General features: G+C 57.4%; 4 protein-coding genes across 4 annotated transcripts; all 4 read right to left on the bottom strand.

The window, feature by feature from the left end:
- Positions 1-340: 340 nt before the first annotated feature.
- Positions 341-3,728, bottom strand: KVR01_010488 (uncharacterized protein). Its single transcript, XM_044789393.1, has one exon. The coding sequence runs from the start codon at positions 3,206-3,208 to the stop codon at positions 1,496-1,498; it is 1,713 nt and encodes a 570-aa protein (XP_044640647.1). The 5' UTR covers positions 3,209-3,728; the 3' UTR covers positions 341-1,495.
- Positions 3,729-3,861: 133 nt separating this feature from the next.
- On the bottom strand, positions 3,862-8,041 carry KVR01_010188 (uncharacterized protein). The gene is made up of 2 exons (XM_044791629.1): positions 7,921-8,041; positions 3,862-7,814 (listed from the first exon to the last, which is right to left on the bottom strand). Exon 2 carries the CDS (start codon positions 7,644-7,646, stop codon positions 6,759-6,761), a length of 888 nt encoding a protein of 295 aa, XP_044640347.1. The 5' UTR covers positions 7,647-7,814; positions 7,921-8,041; the 3' UTR covers positions 3,862-6,758.
- A 2,127-nt stretch (positions 8,042-10,168) lies between these two features.
- On the bottom strand, positions 10,169-11,281 carry KVR01_010283 (uncharacterized protein; the record flags this gene model as incomplete). Its single annotated transcript, XM_044785624.1, has 1 exon — positions 10,169-11,281. One exon carries the CDS (start codon positions 11,279-11,281, stop codon positions 10,169-10,171), a length of 1,113 nt encoding a protein of 370 aa, XP_044640442.1.
- A 754-nt stretch (positions 11,282-12,035) lies between these two features.
- KVR01_010366 (uncharacterized protein) lies at positions 12,036-16,365 on the bottom strand (the record flags this gene model as incomplete). The annotated part of the gene is made up of 8 exons (XM_044790208.1): positions 12,036-12,324; positions 13,004-13,058; positions 13,230-13,333; positions 13,379-13,523; positions 13,736-13,792; positions 14,185-14,289; positions 14,667-15,524; positions 15,606-16,365. 8 exons carry the CDS (start codon positions 16,363-16,365, stop codon positions 12,036-12,038), a joined length of 2,373 nt encoding a protein of 790 aa, XP_044640525.1.
- Between the last annotated feature and the right edge of the window lie 1,004 nt (positions 16,366-17,369).

Genomic DNA, 17,369 nt, shown 5'->3' with positions numbered 1-17,369 from the left:
CGCCTGTTTCAGGCATGTGTCAACCGCGCCTCGTGGCGCCGAATGCCCTACCAACAACAGCATTGCCCGGGTATCTCTGGAAGGGGAACAGAAATCAAGCGGAGCTCCGCTGGTCGTCCCAAAGCTCGATTCCCGATTCCAGAATGCCATCCTTCGCAGAGTAGATGGCGAAAACCCGGCTGTCTTCCACCTGTGATTATTTTGAGCAATAAGACGCACTGCCAATACCACCCTCCACTCCGGACGAAACCCCCGAGCCCAGGCATGTCATGGGAGAAACATGGCCTTCTTGTTTCGGGTTACCTCCATCGTGGGGCGTAGGGTAAACGTAGACAAAAATGCACGACATCGGTGGGGTCCGCGCCATACAAGTGACGGACTCGCGCTCACGGGGAGGCGGGGGCACGGTTCCGGTACGAGCCAGTCAGTCCATGGTGCTCTCGGTGCCACTTTTTGCATTAACATGAACTGTCTGTGCAAGTACTTCTTCCAGCCGGAGCGGTACCTCCCCTCTGGTGTTCTTCGCAAGCATTGGTATCTGGTCTAAGAGTATGCTTGTATAATATCCCCTGCTATATCATCGTGACACGTCTTGGGAGCTGTTGTCCAGGCTGCCTCAACCCAGTTGCCTTCCCCGTCAAGTATCGACCCCGGAACAAGCAATTTGTTCCAGAGACTGTCCGGTGTAAATGACGGGAAGGGACCCAAGACCCCGAAAGATCCTCACCCCTGTCCGGAGGTCCTGGCCTTTTCCATCTCACGGGCTCAGAGCAAACCCGAACCGGTACATGCAAGGTTTGACAGGTCTCAAAAAGCCATAAATAGAAATGTAATATATGCGTAGAAGTAGAACTGTGATGATAGCACTACAATATGGAACAGGTAGGTAGCCATGTAGATGTCTCCATTCCCCGCCTGCGCCAAAAGACACGGCCGGCGCGAGAGAAAAGCCTGCTTTCCAGTGCCCTCATCGTACAACGTATACACAAGCCGGGCTCGGCCAGAGCGCGGTCGCCCGCCCACATGAGCACTTTTGAGGATACACATCCAGTTGTACAGGAAACACAAGTGCTATCAATGACGAGGGAAATGTTGGTGCCCAAGAATAGAAGGCGACAGGCGGTGTATGACAAAACGGGAAGGGGTATCTCTCTCCGCTCAGTAACCTTTTGACGCTCTTTTCCAGGCAATAAAATCAGAAGGAGATCGCTGGCCAACAACATAGTAGTACTCCGGCGCCATCCGCCGGCGTCAGTCGGCTGGGGCCGGATGAGTGAGAAGAAAAATGTCCCAGGATATCACAGCCCATCATTATAGAAATCAGAAACCATCGCTCGCTTGAATCATCCAATTGGATCTTGAATCATCAGGTCGGTATTGGGAAACCTCACAAAACATCAAAATCAAACCATGCCTCATCCCGTTGGTCATCAGATTTTGTTTGTCATCATCATCGTCGTCGTCGGCATCATCAACATCGTGTTCCTCGTGTGCGTCATACATTATAGGGGTAGGGGTGGGGAGAGTACGGTGCATGTGCCATCGGAATGTAAGTGTTCCCGTAGTAGTCAACATGCGGGTGGGGCGGAGCGGCCGGGGCGACGTGGTGCGCAAGGGTGCGCGAGTGTGACCCTGCCCGCGAGCGGGTACGGATCCGCGGTTGGGGCCGTTCGAACCTGGCAGTGCGGCTGTCGTCAGGGTAGGCCGTTGAGGCATTGTCGCTCCCTCCTCGCGAGTTCCTCTCGCTGCCGTTGGTGCGGATGGCTATCTCGGCGCCGTCCTCAATGTTCAGCTGCGCGCCGCCAATGGTAAGAGAACCCATGCCCTTGACGAATATAGTCATGTCGTCCGCATCCATGCTGTTCCTCGACGCTGCGGGGCGCCCGTAGCCACTTCCTCCCTTGCTGCCTGAGCTCTTGGTGCTCTTGCTTGGGGTCTTGGTGATGCGCCGGAGAGTAGCGGCCGTGAGGGGATTGGTTGGCCCGTCCACCTCGTCCTGGTACTGCAACGCCGAATTGTACTTGTCCTCGACCTCTCGCTCCGTCGACTGCCTGCGGGCCCCGTAGTGGGAGTTCCGTCGACCCAGTCGGTCCGGTCTGCCTGCCACTTCAGCGTAGCCGTGTCCCATGTCGTACATCGGGTTGGAGTCGATGCTTGGACGACGGGCTGCGCGAGGGTAGCTCTCGGCTGGGGAAACACCACTATAGAGAGAGTCATCGCCGTCAAGGGAATCGTCATCTACAAACAGTGACCCGACGGACCCAATCGAACGCCTTTTCGGAGGCGGAGGTGCAAAGGACGATGCCTGGGGGCGCGATGTGCTGGGCCGCGGCGGTGGAGGCATGCGGATGCGATCCGCATCCTGCCTGGTGGATCTTCTCCTGCTCAGTGACGGCCGCCGTATCACGACGCCGCCTTCCTCAGGGTCCTCGTACTCTGGGCTGTAGTCAATGAGATGCTGGCGTCCCATGGCGGAGCGCGGGCGGTGGTGTTCGAAGCGGGCCGCCAACGCACCCTGGCTAGTAATGTAGTCTATTGGCGGCGGAACAAACTGCTGCGGCGGCGGTGGGAAAGGGGGCTGGAACTGCGGGGCACCTGGTGGTGGTGGAAAAGGCGCCGGTGGAGGGAAAGATCCCCCCAGGACAGGATTAGGGTGTTGCCAGTACCTGGCATTGGACTGTGGTGGCTTGGACGGCTGGCCATAGTAGCTGTTTGGTCGCTGACTTGTGGAGTACACCCGCGGACGCGACGAGGTGACGCCAGGAGTAAGGATGGGACTGGTCGGATCGGGACTGATGCCGTAGTAGGTAGACTGGTCCTGGGACTTTCTCGCTGTAGAGGTGTGCAGGTTGGGAAGGGTCCTGGCTGACCTGGCGCTGGGCCTGGGAGCAGGAGTGGCATGTGTGACTGTTTTCTTGGCTGAGGGCTTGTCCTTGTCCCTGGGCTTGGTCCTGGGCTTCCTGGAATCCTGCCTCAGCGGGCTGCTGGGGTGTGTGGTAGAGTCGGAGTCTGTGTGAAGATGGGTGGGGTTAGGAGACGACGACGACGACGACCCCCTGGTCAGGGTCCTGTTCCTGGTGCGCGAGACGTTGGCTGATTCTTTGGTGCCAGGCGGCGCGGTGGAGACATATGTCTTGGAGTCGTCGATGATATTCCCATCATCATCAGCGACCTCCATGTAGGTCCGCGTGTCAACGCTGGTTGCCATGGTCGGCGGCAGGCTTTAGCGGTGCAAACTGCTTATAGTGTCCCTGGTCGAGTCATGGATGAGATTCGAGTTGGGTCGGGCCTAGTAGCACTCGGTCGTCTATCTTGACTGCTTGTCTCGACGGTGGTGGCTCAATCGCTGGGGCAGTGCGGCTCCGGTGTGAGTAATCGTTGGGCCGAGTCGGGACGGGACAGCGAGCCAAAGTCGGTCGGGTCATCCGAGTGGAGCCGTGTGGGAACCCTGGCTAAAGAGCTCGCAGGAGAGTGAGTGGGTGGGAATGACTGCTGCTGTGTGTGGCCTCAGACCTGACAGCAACGGGTACGGAGTATGATGAGCAGGTAGAAAGAGGAGGATAATAGGCGGCGTCTAGGTGATGGGCGTCGCAGTCAACAAGAACAGTGCCCAGAAGAGAGACTGGACTGTCTGGGAAATATAAAAAAATAAGATGTCGGGTGGAAAGGACCGGGGCGGCTACTGGCGAGTTTTATTGTGCGCTCGATGCAACGCTCTCTGTGCTTCCTGGGCTGCTGGGCTGCTGGGGGGAGGGTGGGAGGGTGTGAGAGACGGAAAATGGGACTGGCAGCAGGGGTGACAAGTGCTTGTCGTGGGGACTGGAGACGTGGTGGGGAAACAAGGCGAGTCAAATGGGGGGAGTGGCACCTGGGGGTGTGAGGGGGTGTGCCTTGAAATTCCTGGTCGCCGTCGCCCGTCAACACCACCCGCACACACCCCCTCCGAAGAGGAATATCAGGGCTGAGGGACAACGAATGGCAATGGTGCAGCCTGAGACCTACAGGGAGATGGCGGGAACGGTTGGCCGGGTGCCAGATGCTCAGATGCAGCGAGGCGCGATGCCACACTCCTGCCAGAAGCTTGGTGCGACCTTTGCCATTACCACAGCACGCAGCGAGCTGTTTCTCTGCCAGAGGACACCCCGTCTGCCCGCCAGGCCGTCTTCCCCCCACCCCCTTCTGCCCGCCTCTCTTACCTCAAGAAGACCTTGCTCAATATTGAGTCACCCACCAGACCTAGACACCCCACCCCTGCTTTGTTGAAGCCGCCGGAAGCTGACAGACAGACCACAGCGACAGTGGCAGAGTGGAAACTTACGGACATTCTCCAAGGCCCTGGGGCTGCGCTGGGGCAGTCCTCACAAACCCTGGCCCCTGCCGCTGGCATGATAGACCAGAGAGGCAGAGACCCAGAGGTCCGGGATGTGGAGCCCGGGAACATCGACCACCCCCGGGATCTCAGTCACAGGATCGCGGCGACGACTTTGTGCAGATGCACCCTGGGATGACTCCATGCACCCCGACTGCCCGACCCGCTACTTTGTCGTCAGGCCCCAACTTCAGGCCCGCTTGCCTCCCAAGGCCCCGTCTAAGTGCCAGAAGTGCTCGCATGGTCGACGCCTAATAGGTTCACGCGGGCGGCGTGTGCATGACAACCAACCAACAGAACTCCCTGACACCCCGACTTTAAGGCTCAGGTCCCGGCGTCAACCAGAACATCCAATAGGTGTCGTGCCGAGTACGACGCGCGAATGGGCGGCCAGGGGGACACGACCACGGCCAACCTCACACCCCCCAGACCCCGTTCCCAGACCACGCCGGTCCAGGCCCTCATCTACACGTATGGAGCAGGTGCCCGTCTGCCCAGTCCTCGGATGGGCTGCGGCAAAAGTCGGGTTTGGAGATGCGGCTCAACTAAAACTCCATGGGGCTGGGTGAACACTATTGCCAGAAGAGGACACGAACCATCCTCCACTCATGTCCAATGACGCTGCCCTGCAGCAATGCTTGCACTGCCCATTGGAGCCGTTCCCCCAGTGTGCACGAGTTTCGTCCCTCATGCAACCCCGTGCAGCACGAGTCCCCAGCCAACGACTGTCAAACCTTGAACACTCGAGGGAGGAACTGCAGCATTCGTGCCAGTGCTTATTAGCAGCATGTCTTGCTACGGCTTATACCGGAAGCGAGAGAGACAAGGTTTCGAGCAACCCGCTGACTGCACTTGTGCCTAGCCCGGTTCGTCGGCTGTGAGATGGACTCCTCGCCAATCCTGGCAGTGGCACTTGATAGAACGCGGCGACATGTCAGCAATCGGCCAATGCTTGTCTTCCCCAGATCCGTGGTCATCAAAATGGCTGACTTTGGCATTTGCCCCCAACACATCACCAGCTTCGGCAATTATGCCACGTCTGTGCCACAAACATCAAGAAGCCGCAGCTTCACGGGGTCGGTGGCAGGGACAGCAGGACCTTGCCGCATCTGCAGCACACAGTATGCTGCATCCCACCAGCGGCCGTACTTGTGTCCCCTATCACGCGTCCGATCCAATGCCTATCCCCCGCGTCCCACAGCCTCCACAACGACGCTCCCGCCACCTCCCTGCGTCGTGGTTGGGTGCAACCTCGACTGCAAGTCAGCCCGGGGGTTCACTGGACCTCCTGCAGGCCATGAGTTGCAACCTGCAACCTGCAACCCTAGGTAGGGTCGATGATTATTGTCCCTTATGGCCCGGGAGAACGGTTCTGAGCTCCAATGGCACCACACCTTCACGGCACCTGTGACGACATGGAGGAAACACGTTGTTCGTCTTCACAGGCCTGCCTGTCCACCGTGCTCCCCCAGGTCGCCTGATCGGAATGATTCCCCCCACAGATGCAGTTTGCCGTCGTGCTGCCCGTCAAGCCACGACATGTCCGGCACCTCCGGGGCGTACTCGGATAACCTATGCTCAAAGGCTCTGCATGACGATGGCGGCCCGAGTGGATGCTCAAGTGGAGTTGACATATGTGCCTGAGTTGGCAGAACATGCAATGCGACTTACGACCGTGCTGCTTGTCCGAGGTCCCTTCATCTTCATATCCTGTCCCGAAAGTAGTTGAATCGCCATTCGTGGACAACTCCACGCGCGAGCAAATTTGGCCGGCCACCTATATTTCCCTCATAGCTAGCGACCATGCTTGCGGCACATGACTGGTCAGTCGTGGGTTCGGACGAGATGGTGCTGTGCAGTGTGTGATGGTTTGCGTTGAACAGTAGCACTACTGCTCGTCCCCAAGCTCCACACCGCCCTTTCCTCTTCACGGACGCCACCACACCTGCATTAGATCTGCGCGCAAAATTGGTGGCGCTAGGGTGGTCTAGGGGAAATTATCAAGATGGGATCTTATTTATGATGAGGCTCTTAGAGTCCTCCCTGGGCACGGGAGTCAGCGGTTCGTGCGTTGGTGCCGTCTCTTGCTTCCGCTCGGTGAGTTCCAGACCAAGCCGTTGTAGCGGCAATCACCATAATCTTGGGCAATGTTGGAGGAGTCAAGACGTGGGACTGCATTTGAAATCTGCTCCCACACCCATAACCACTGTGCCCAGGCATCGACATGTGATTGTCCTCCTCCCTCCAAAAGGGAATGGGCCAGGCATGAATACATCGTCACCCTGGGAAAACTAGGAGAGGTGGACCTGCGCTTCCATGCGCTACAATCACTCAACCCATTGGCTAGCACGAGTCGTGTTTCCATCAAAGGAACCCCCACTGGGAAGCCTTACATAGACGGGGACTGTCCTTTCACCGGAACGTCCATGTCAGCCATTACTGCGCGGTGGTCTGAGAGAAACACCGCATCGTCAAATCGATTAGCCAGGACCCCATAGGTAAGGAATTTGATGTCTGTGGTATCCTTGACGAAGAGAAAATCAATCCTCGAGGGCTCCTCATCCGGCTCGTCGAAGGAAGTATAAGTCAACGTGTTGCCGTACCGCCTCTCCACCGGGATCAGCGTTGATATGTCCGTCATCCCGGTCCCCGGCGCCGTCATGGTCTGGTAGGCCCTGTCCTCAGGCGTGCTGTTGAAATCGCCCCCGAGGAATACCGGCGGCTTCCCCTTCCTAGACTTGCCGATCTCGCCCACCCACGAGTCCGCCAGCTTCAGGATCAGCTTCGCGCTCTCCTCGCGGGCCGTGACCCCGATGTGGTCGAAGTGGGTGCTCAGGACCACGACCCTCGCGCCGTTCTGCCTGTGCTCGAACTGGCCCATGGTCACGATGCGCGGGAGCACGGCGTCCCACCCCGTCGAGGGCTCCTCCGGCGTCGGGCTGAGCCAGTACGTCTGGCTGCGCTCGCACTTCCACGTCTCCGCCTGGTAGAAGACGGGCGAGAACTCCCCCGCGGCCTTGCCGTCGTCCCGCCCGACCCCGATGTGGGACCAGGTAGGGCCCAGTTCCTCCTGGATGTCGTCGACCTGGTTGGCCAGGGCCTCCTGGAACGAGATGAAGGCGGAACGGCCGGCCGTGTTGAAGCGGATCTGGTTGCAGAGCTTCGGGCGGCGGATCTCCCAGAGTTCCTCATGGGGGGTGGGAGACGTGGTGGCATAGCGGATGTTGAAGGTGATGATGCGGAGCGGCATCGTTTCCTCCAATTCGTGTATGCCCATTTTGAAGAGTGTTAGTCGTGGCTACAGGAGGTGTTGGTGCGTGCTGGCTGAACAAGTCCTCCAACTGGTGTTTCCTAGACCTTGTTGATGGCGGTCCTTGGATCATTCGGCCTTGGGCAGGATTTTAGCTGTGTTCTGAAAGAGCGAGGCCTGGGCCCAGGAGATCTGCTTTTGTACACACTTAGAGCTATTCAGAGCCAGTAACACGGTCAAGCTTCAGTAGCTCGAGCAGGAGGAGGAGGGGCCTGATGGTCTTGAACACGGGAACACGTACAAGCCAGGTGAACTTCAGGCCTCCGAATTGATTGCCTTGCAAGTAGGGGAGTCAATGTCTCCAGATGCCATGAAACAGAAATAATGACATGAACTTGCTGCCAACCACTTCCCAACCGTCATGAATTGTGTTTGAAGCAGTTTCCGAGCTGGCCTGATCAGCACCGTGAGGGGGACAAAACCAGCTTATGTAAGCCCCCAACGTCACCTGGGCACCCAGCATGCCTGCAACAACCCATGTCCACAGGTGGTTTTGAAAAACTGCGCAATGTCCATATTCTCCTAGTGGAGTTGCGAAATGAAAACTCCTTACCGAAGCCTCAAACATATGGCTCATCTCACGCTATACCTGCCCAGGTGATCTGGAGGAAGATAGACACATAATTGGTGCCAATTTCTTTGGCAGGTTTTTTCGATACGGACCTGACACAAAATTGGAAAACGGACTTATTCACAAGAAAATATGCACGCCGATGAAAAGGAAGAATGAGAGAGGAGTAGTTGCGGCTTAGCAATAACATGCCCATCAGTAAAAGAGAAACATCCTGATTCCAAACATAAATGTACCTCCGAGGTCAGGGCAAGATTTGCAATCGATGCCTTTCGCACAAGTATTACAGATAAATGCAAAATGGATCTATCCGCCCACGCAATCGCCATCTGTAATGGAAGTCACGAAAAGTTGCATCAACGGCAGGTAACTGATGCTGATTACCTTAGATTGTAATGTATGCAAATACATGAAATTATATCAACGCTCCTCAGTGTGGTTTGAGGAAAAGGTATACAATCCTCGTGCAAGTGTCCAGCAAAGTTATTTTTATGAATTTGTAGTAAACTGCTAAGCTGTTGGAAGCCCCGGAGACCGGAATTTAGTGTCTGGAAATTACCCAATGTCCATACTCAAGCGCTATATGGAGATCGCATTGCACTTGAACAATAAGTCTTCTGATACATAGTCGATACCACTGTCAAGGAATAGGAACAGCACTGGGGTGGTCTGTTAGAAGGACCTTGGGCGGACCCTAAAAGGCCTAAGGGGTGGGTCCAAGCCATGGTATGTAAGCTGAGTGAAGAGCTAACGACGAAAAAACAGATCACCAGCCATCTATTACTCAACTAAGTCGTAAAGCTTCGTCAACAGGATAAAGTCAAATGATTTTCGGACCCTGTTGGCTACGGGAGCTTCGGTGGCGCAGATGCTAATGAAGTTGCCCGGAGGTCGTTTGACCGAGATAGGTGAGCTCTAGTGCTAAGTGAAGGAGGCTGAGCTTGGCGAGAAGAAGGTCAGCACTACAGACTTTGGCATGCACCTCCCTGAAAGCCACACTGAGTTGGGGGGTGGGAGGGTGTACAGGTTCCGGCCATTGTCCAATGCCTGTGTTGGTGCCAATCTAGCGGAGACCCTCTATTCTAGGATGCAGGGACTTGACAGTTGGGACATTTTAGTCGGAGGCTAACCAACAAAAAGTGGTGGTAGTCAGCTGAGTTTGATAAGCTGATTTGAGGCTAACCTCCTTTCCCTTTGTGGCGAAAGCCCTATCCGTAAAGGTAGTCCACCGATATACTAGGTCTTGCTGCTGAGAAATAGCGGCGACCACTGCTGCTCATGGGGTCAGGACAGCTTGCGAAATGGGCAGAGATGGCCATGGGGTTGCAAATCAATCTTGGTGGCAATTTCGGCCCAAAAGTCTGGAAAAGGCCAGGAAATAATGGCACCTAGTCGATGTGTTAGATGGGAATTTTGGTAGTTCTCGAGATGAGCGAAACAAGCAGACCGAGCACCAGATTGCAGGGGAAGAGAATCGTTGGGTGCCTCGAACGGCAGGTTTTGATGTTGTGTATTTGTAATGCCCGAAATTATTACTCCAAGTTGACTTCCTCCATGATAGGTTGCGTGAGCAATCAATCTAGTTATGCAGTTACAAGAAGAAAAGAAATATATGCACCCAGAAATGAAACCAGGACCCCAGATAATGCTTCCCCCGAGAGATGAGATGAATAATGATAATGACGATGATGATGATGATGTTAGAAAAAGAAAAGGCAGACCATCCGCGTCTGTGGCCCGTCCCCAGTGTGCGAAAATGCAAGACCGACCATGAAGAAAAACCTCCCACCCACAAATGCAAGGACGTGAGTCCATTGTTGTACCTCCTACTCAGGGACTCAAGGAAACCCATAACGACCAGAAATGCGTGACGGCAACTCCGTCTCCCCATCCAGCCCTGCTGGCCACTCCCACCACCTCAAGGAATCTCCGTGACAGGCAGCGCAAAGCGCACCTTCTTCCCCGCCTTGTCGCTACCGGGGGTCATCACCCCAGTCTTGTGGCCGAGGGTGTCAACCTCGACGCTCCCCTCGCCAAACTCGCTCATCATCTCGGCCTCGGGGTCCTCCTCGATCGACCAGACGTCGGGGCTAGGCTCGCGCCATGCCCGCGGCGAAAGGCGGTTGTTATCGACACCGCCAAAGTGTCCAGCGTGGATGGGGCCGGACCAGCTGCGAGGTCGCTGGACGAGCCGGGGCCGACCCCTCCCGCCAGCTGCGGTGGTCGACCTCCCGCGCGTGGTGGGCGCTGTCGGGGGCCGGCCCACGTGGAAAGCGTCCGGCGAAAGGAGGAGGTTGGTGGAGGAAACCGAGGGGCCGTGCGTCATCATCATGCCCACCCTGTCGTTCTTGTCCAGTGTATCTTGCGCCCTAGCCTTGTTGGCGGCGGCCTTGCGGCTGGCACCCTTGGACTTGGAGCTCGCGAAGTTGTTGTAGAGGCTGAGCGGGGCGAGACTGCCGCCCGGGGTGAAGCGGACGTAGTCCTCATCATCGTCATCGGCGTCCATGCTAGGGGTCAGGGCCTCGGGGGAGTTCCTCGAGGGCGGTGACCTGGAGCCGGTTCTCGCCTTGGGAGGGGTCGGGGATCGGATGGGTAGGGGGAACATCTTGGGCAGTGAGGACGGTGGCCGGGTTGGGCCGGTCAAGTCGGACGGGCTGATGCTCCGGATGGCTGGCTGAGGGTGCAGGGAGTCTTCGATGCCCGCATCGAACATGTCCATCTCCAGATCCATCGAGTCCATGTCGTCGTCGGTGTCACCATCGTCAAGAAGGGGCGTGGGAGTGAGGAAGTAGTTGATGGGATCATCATCCTCCAGGGTTAGGTCGTGTTGGTTGGAGTCGACATCCATCGCCGCGTCCTCGGACTCGATGCTCGGGTGCAGACGCATCATGGTTGGCGGCCATGAGTCTCGGCGTGAGACCCGGTGAGCCATTCTTGCTGCTGGCATGGGGGAGATATTTGAAGTGAACCGTACGGTGCGGTTTATCAGGCGAACTGGAGAAGTGGGCACCTTTTGTGCTCGAGAAGTCATGGATGGGAATGCCGGTTCTTGTTGTGCTAGGCCTGTCCAGTCACTGTCTGCCAGCTACAGGCAACCAGTATGACAAGGCAACTGCAAAGGGAAAAGGGTGTGTAGGTAAAAAAAACCAGGCAAGATGCCGTCCGTCCGTAAAGAACGCGGACATTTACCGCCGGCCTCGCCGGCTCACTCGACTTGTCAAAAGCGACAGTGAGAAGTCAGATATGATGAGGTTGCCGTCCCTCCCCTCGGACAGTTGAGACAGGATCAGAGACGTCCTGTGAATGCCAAGAAAGAGGAAGTGTAAGAGTAGAGAGACATAAGAAAAGCCAAAAAGGAAAAAAAGGAGGAGGGGGGACAGGATGGGAATATATACGAAGATGGTGGGTGTTCCAAGGTTGGGTGTTTGATAGTTGAGCCACGCGAACGCGCACCACCCACACCACCCACACCCACACCCACAGGCAGGCCCATCACAGGCATCAGTAGGACTTTTTTCAGAACAGGTCGGGTGTTGGCAGGTAGCAAAACGGTGGAACCCCGGCCCCGGCCAAGAGACACAGTGCTGATTTGCGCAGTTGACTAGTGAAGTCACCACCCTTCCCGAAGCGGAAAGCCTTGGGCGTGGCAGTCTGGGTGCGAGGGCTGGGGCCGTGGACGCGGCTGGGAAGCGAGAGGGTGGTGGTCACCGGCGCAGGTCGATATTGCGCTTGACATTCCAGAGCCGGCTGGCGGAGCAGCGGAGGCTCTCAGCTGGCCAAAGGTCTCAAATGGATTTGCGGGGCGGGCCAAGGCCTCCCACGTGGGCGTCACCAATGGGAGGGGCCAGCGACGGGCAGCGAGATGAATCACCTCTCAGCTGCGCCTGCCGAGGGCATGCATGTGTGTGAGAGTGTGAGTCTGCGGGCGGGGGTGCCACCGTGTGTGAAATCATCACGGTTGGGGCCCATGTCGGCCTCACAAGAGCGTGAGACAATAGCAGTCGTGGAGGAGGCGCATCGAGGTCGAGATTGCGCCCAAAACGGCATCCTGCGTGCAGACGCCGTGGGGGGCTGCTTGCCCGGCAGGCTCCACCCTGGGCAGCAAGTCGATAATACTTAAGCATGCTTCGTGCAGAGGACCCCATTAGGCCGGCTGCATGAGCAAGAGAGCGATGCAGGCGATGGTGACGATGCACGGACGACGGCAGATTGTCGATGAATAAACAAGCGTTGCAGGCATGTCGGGTGCGGCAGCTGGGTGGAGCAGCATCGCCAATTGCGCGTATGACAAAACCCCGTGATAGGCTTTTCCGGCCTGGGGGTGCCAGGGTGAAACGAGCGAAGAGGTGTCTCCCCCTCTGCCCTGCCCGTCTCTCCCTCGTAAATAATCAGCAGAGGGTGCGGGTGCGGGTGCAGCTGCGAGGCCAAGGGCAACCAACGCAGGCAGGCAGGTGCTGGGTGCTGGGCCAGCTGTGTGATGATGTGAGACAAGAGAGCTCTGCCGTACCGAGTAGTAGTACGGAGTATAGCACAGTATGCAGTACTACGTACTCCGTACGTGCTCCCGTATCTATTGAGCACTAGCACACCCACCCCGCCACCCACCCTATCTGTCTGCCTGTCTACCTGCATCTTGGCCCGTGGGCGTGCGTTCCCTGTTCGTCTCCCTGCATCCCACACTCACACTAATACCACTCACTATATTGCACCTTTCTCCCGGCAGGCAAGAGGCCAATGATCACCACTCACTAACCACAACACCACCTGACCAGGCAGCACACCATCACCACCGCCCCAAGGTGTGCCGCCTTATCTCTTGTTCCCGCGCAAGCCGTCTGCCAGACAGCCAGAGGGCGTCGTCTTCTGACTCAAGGTTGCACACTGCGCTTTGTCAACCTGCCCGCCCAGAGACACTTTTGCTGTCCAGCTGCCCATTGGACTCACCCTCCGGATCGCCCAGGGTTCACCGGGAATCGTACCTGCATTATGCGTCTTCCGTGGCGCATCAACGAGTGACTCTTCCGTCTGCCCTCCATCTGCCCTCCATCGGCCCTCCAGCCCTGTTCGTGGCTGCCTGCCGCCTCTCTCGGTGAGGACACATGCGCCGAGCACCAAGCCGTGCTAGGACTCGACGTGGCGTTTTGGCGTATGACAGGCCCAATTCCCAGCAGCCATAATCTCATCTGCCTGCCGGCCGCCCTGTCCCTCGCGCGTTGGCGAGTCAGACCTCGTCGTCTTGAGCCTCAAAAGCAGGTACGATGTGCATAACGAGACTGCGTCCTATGATGCTTGTGTCGCGAGAACGCCTCCTTTCCCACTCGAGCCTCATCGGCCCATGCTCGAAAGGGCATCCCGGCCCAGAACGCCTGGCGGCTATCGTGGTTATTGAATATTCCAAAACCGCGCCCGCGTCATGGTTCGTGGGGGCCTTTTCAACCTTGGTCTTGGTCTTCGTGGGCTGCATCATGAGTGGAATTGCCATGACGAGCGCGGTCCTCGCACCTCGGGAGATATTCCATGCCCCACTGCCCGGGGTCCCGCCCTGATCGCCGTCTCGGTCCGCCGGCGACCCACTTCGGCAATCGACGCTTTCAGACATCAGGCCGGTGGAGCAGTCCCGAGTGACCAGCACGCCTGCTTGGTCAGAACACAATGACCTTGCTGAGCCGGAGCAAAAGCTTTTCTCCTCGTGCGCGTGCTGTGCCGTACACCATTCAGACAGGTGGTTGCATGGAGGCGGAGGCGCCGCCATCAACAAAGGATTCCACAACAATTCCAGATGTCGTTGTGGCCAGGCCTCTGTAGTAGTCGGCCCGTACACTTCTGCTCAATTTCCGGCCTTGGCGGCCATGCGGACCGGCCGCCCTACGGCGGCTACCACAATGTCAAGTGCCCGCAATCTCAAAGTTGGTGCTGCTGTGCTGACGGCAGCACCAATATACATATACCTCCTAACCACCCTCTTCGGACACTGGCGCATCCTCCCGTCATCTTGTGCAACGGTCAGCAGGTGAGCCTCCAAGCGCCGCCTGCAGGGTGCTTTGTGCAACAACTGGCTCCATCAATGTTGCCGTCACACCGCCTCACAGTCCAACGACATCTAGACGCAGCCCAGTGTGTGCAACCTGAGTAATCAGGGATTGAGCCATCGCTGCTTCGCGGAGCCGTCGAGGATTTGTGGTGCCGACAGGAGATGCGCCACAGCAGACTATGACAACCTTGGAACCAGGCTTATTATATCCCTGCAAGACAGTCTTTACAATAGAACTTCTGTTCTATCCAGTCACATCAAATCACCGGCCAGACTAGCAGGCACTATTTGTGCACGTGGAAAATGAGTTATATATAGTTTGAAGCCTCCCACCCAGAGGAAGTCAAAGAAAGATATTTACAGGTTGTTCCGCTAATTTAAATACACTCAAACGACGCGGCGTCATCGGGGTCGGTACCGGTAAAGGTCAGAACCTTGGGGTACATGCACAGGTTGACCGTCCTGGTCTCAGTAGCGTTCTTGGTGGCTGGGCCGATACCAGGCAGGAACTCGGGCGCGGTGCCGTTCTCGACCCAGTTGATCAGCGCGTTCAGGACGCCGCTGTTGGGGTCGAAGCCGGGACCGCCGCGGCAGTGGCCGACACCGGGGGCGAGGAAGAACCGGTAGTAGTCCTGCACATCGGGGTCCCAGGCCATGACACGGTCGTAGTAGTCGACGGTGCCGTTGTAGGGGATCAGCCCGTCGTGGGTGCCGTGCCAGGTGATGAGCTTGGTGCCGCGGGCCTTGAGGTCGGTGAGGTCGACGTTGTTGGTGCCGATGGTCGAGGTGTACTGGTCAACGGCCATGCGGTTCAGGCGGTCGAAGCGCTCCTGGGTCAGACCGGCGGTGGCCAGCTTCCAGGTGGAGTTGCGCTCCAGGAACGCGCCGTACCAGTCGTCGGCGGCGGAGAAGGGGGTGTACGTGCAGTCGTCAACAGTCGTGCAGTTGGGCTGGAAGACGCTGGTGAATGGGCCCTCGTATCCGAAGCCATACCAGAAGAAGTCGCCTGCACCGGTGCGGGGTCCCTCCCAGAAGCCGGTGACGAACTCGGCCATCTTGTCCGTGATGGTGACGGTGCCGTTGGGGTTGGTGCAGGAGACGACCTGGCCGACGATGTCGGAGGCGTTGAAGTTGCACTGGCCCGGGAGGGCGATGATGTTGTCCTTCACACCGTCCAGCTCGTCACAGGCGTCGAGAGCGGCGTTGGAGAAGGCATCGAGAACACACTGGGGAGGCACAACGTCTGATTATTCTAGGTCAGCAACTGCCTGCCATGTCGTAGTAGGGCAGTGATAGTATAGGGACCTCGGGATGGTGAACTTACCCAGCAGCTGGGCCAGGAAACTGGCGTAACCGGAGGCGGCCTGGAGCTCTGGCCAGTTGAAGGCCGAGCACGAGGCCAGGATACCGTCGAAGTGCTCGGGGAAGCGCTGGGCCATCATGTGTCCCTGGCGACCACCGGTGGAGCAGCCGTTCCAGTACGAGTAGAGGGGGTCCTTGCCGTAGTACAGCTTCGTCGCGGCCTTGCCAAGCTTGGCGGCCTCGTCGAGGGCCACGGAGGCGAAGTCGTTGAGGGCGGGCCAGTTGGTGTTGCCCTCGCTGACGAGACCCCACTGGGCCTGGGTGGTGGTGGCGTTGTGGCCGCCGTCGGTCGAGGAGCTCGTGTAACCCGAGGCGACGGGGGCGAGGATCGAGTTGTCGCTGCCGGCCGTCCAGCCGCCGCCGCCCGTCATCATGAAGCGGGTGTTCCAGTTCTTGGGGTCGAGAGGGAGGCCGACCCACGTGTTGACGTTGTCGTTCTGGCCGGGGTGGGTGTACTGGATCGAGACCTTGCAAATGTCCACGGTCGAGACCGTCTCGCCGGTGGAGGCGGAGATGATGCCGACGCCGACGCCCGTGCCACCGGCCTGGCCCGTGGCCAGGGACTGGTTGCGCAGGGCGGCGACATCGAGGGAGAGGATGTTGATGTTGCCCAGAGTGAGGGCCTTGAAAGTCTCGGCGTTACATGCCGTCGAGTTGGCGGCGGACACGGTCGAGACCGCGCCGAGAGCGAGAAGAAGCAGTGGTGAAAGAGTGACTGCCATGGTCGTGATTGTCTCCGACCAGACTGGGAAGAATAAACAGAGAATGAGAGAATGTGTGCGTGGTGCAGTGCTCCAACAAGAAACCCATCGTGATGAAGTCAGCGAGGTATCTCACTTATGTATTAGCAACGGCATCGAGTGCTCTCGAGGCAACATGTGCCCCGCCGAGCCGACTATCCGTCATGGTCGATATCTGAAGAGGTGCATACGCGTACTGAGGAGACACATTCCCACCTGCAATTTCCGCACTGAGGCGATGCTGCCCTATTTTGAGCGCTGCACACCAGGTGGAAGAGCATTTACCCAGGCCGTTGGCAGACTGCGGAGTGGTGCGTCCCGCCAGGCGGAGCCCCGAGCGTTGATCGAGGCGATGTAAGTGGACGGGGGGCAGTCGGTACAGGGAGAGGAGCCGTTGACGGCGAGTCAATCGTCATGCGACCTGGTGGTGTTTAAGTGGTTTTGGTACTATATATGGCTAGTTCGGGGCTTGGTGTTTCTAGAAGACGGCGGTGCCGTCTTGAGACCCTTGCCATGCTTTACCTAGGTAGTCAGGAACGCTGCGAAGAATCATGAACACCATGAGTAGCGCTGGTGCAGTTCGTGGAAGCAATGTATTTACAGCATCAATCAATATCGGAATACAAGGTCACAACTTGGCGGTCTTTTTTGGTACTTGGGAAAACTTAGAAGAGCCTAGAGGCGAGGAGCGACTTGAAAGCTACTGGGGCCGGTGCTGTACGTATGTAAAGTGTGCATGTTCCTGGCTGAGGAACCTCTGAAAGGGGCAAAACCCGGTTGAGAGTCTCGACCAATTAATTGGTAGCGAATCCTTCTCTGTAGTGAATTGGTTGGACTTGGTTCCTACACTGAATCGTCATTCATCATTTCTCGGTCTTTAGTAGAGCAGCTGAGATTCCAATCAATGCTCGTGCAGAGACGGGAACGTTGTGTAGCCGTGATTCAAGAAATTGGCCATTGGACATGACCAGTTTTTGCAAGCGTGG

The sequence above is a fragment of the Diaporthe batatas genome (genome assembly GCF_019321695.1).
Source record: "Diaporthe batatas strain CRI 302-4 chromosome Unknown Contig00013, whole genome shotgun sequence".
NCBI classification, from domain to species: Eukaryota; Fungi; Ascomycota; class Sordariomycetes; order Diaporthales; family Diaporthaceae; genus Diaporthe; species Diaporthe batatas.
The sequence above is the reverse complement of the archived record's forward strand: the minus strand, read 5'-3'. Positions and strand labels throughout refer to the sequence as shown.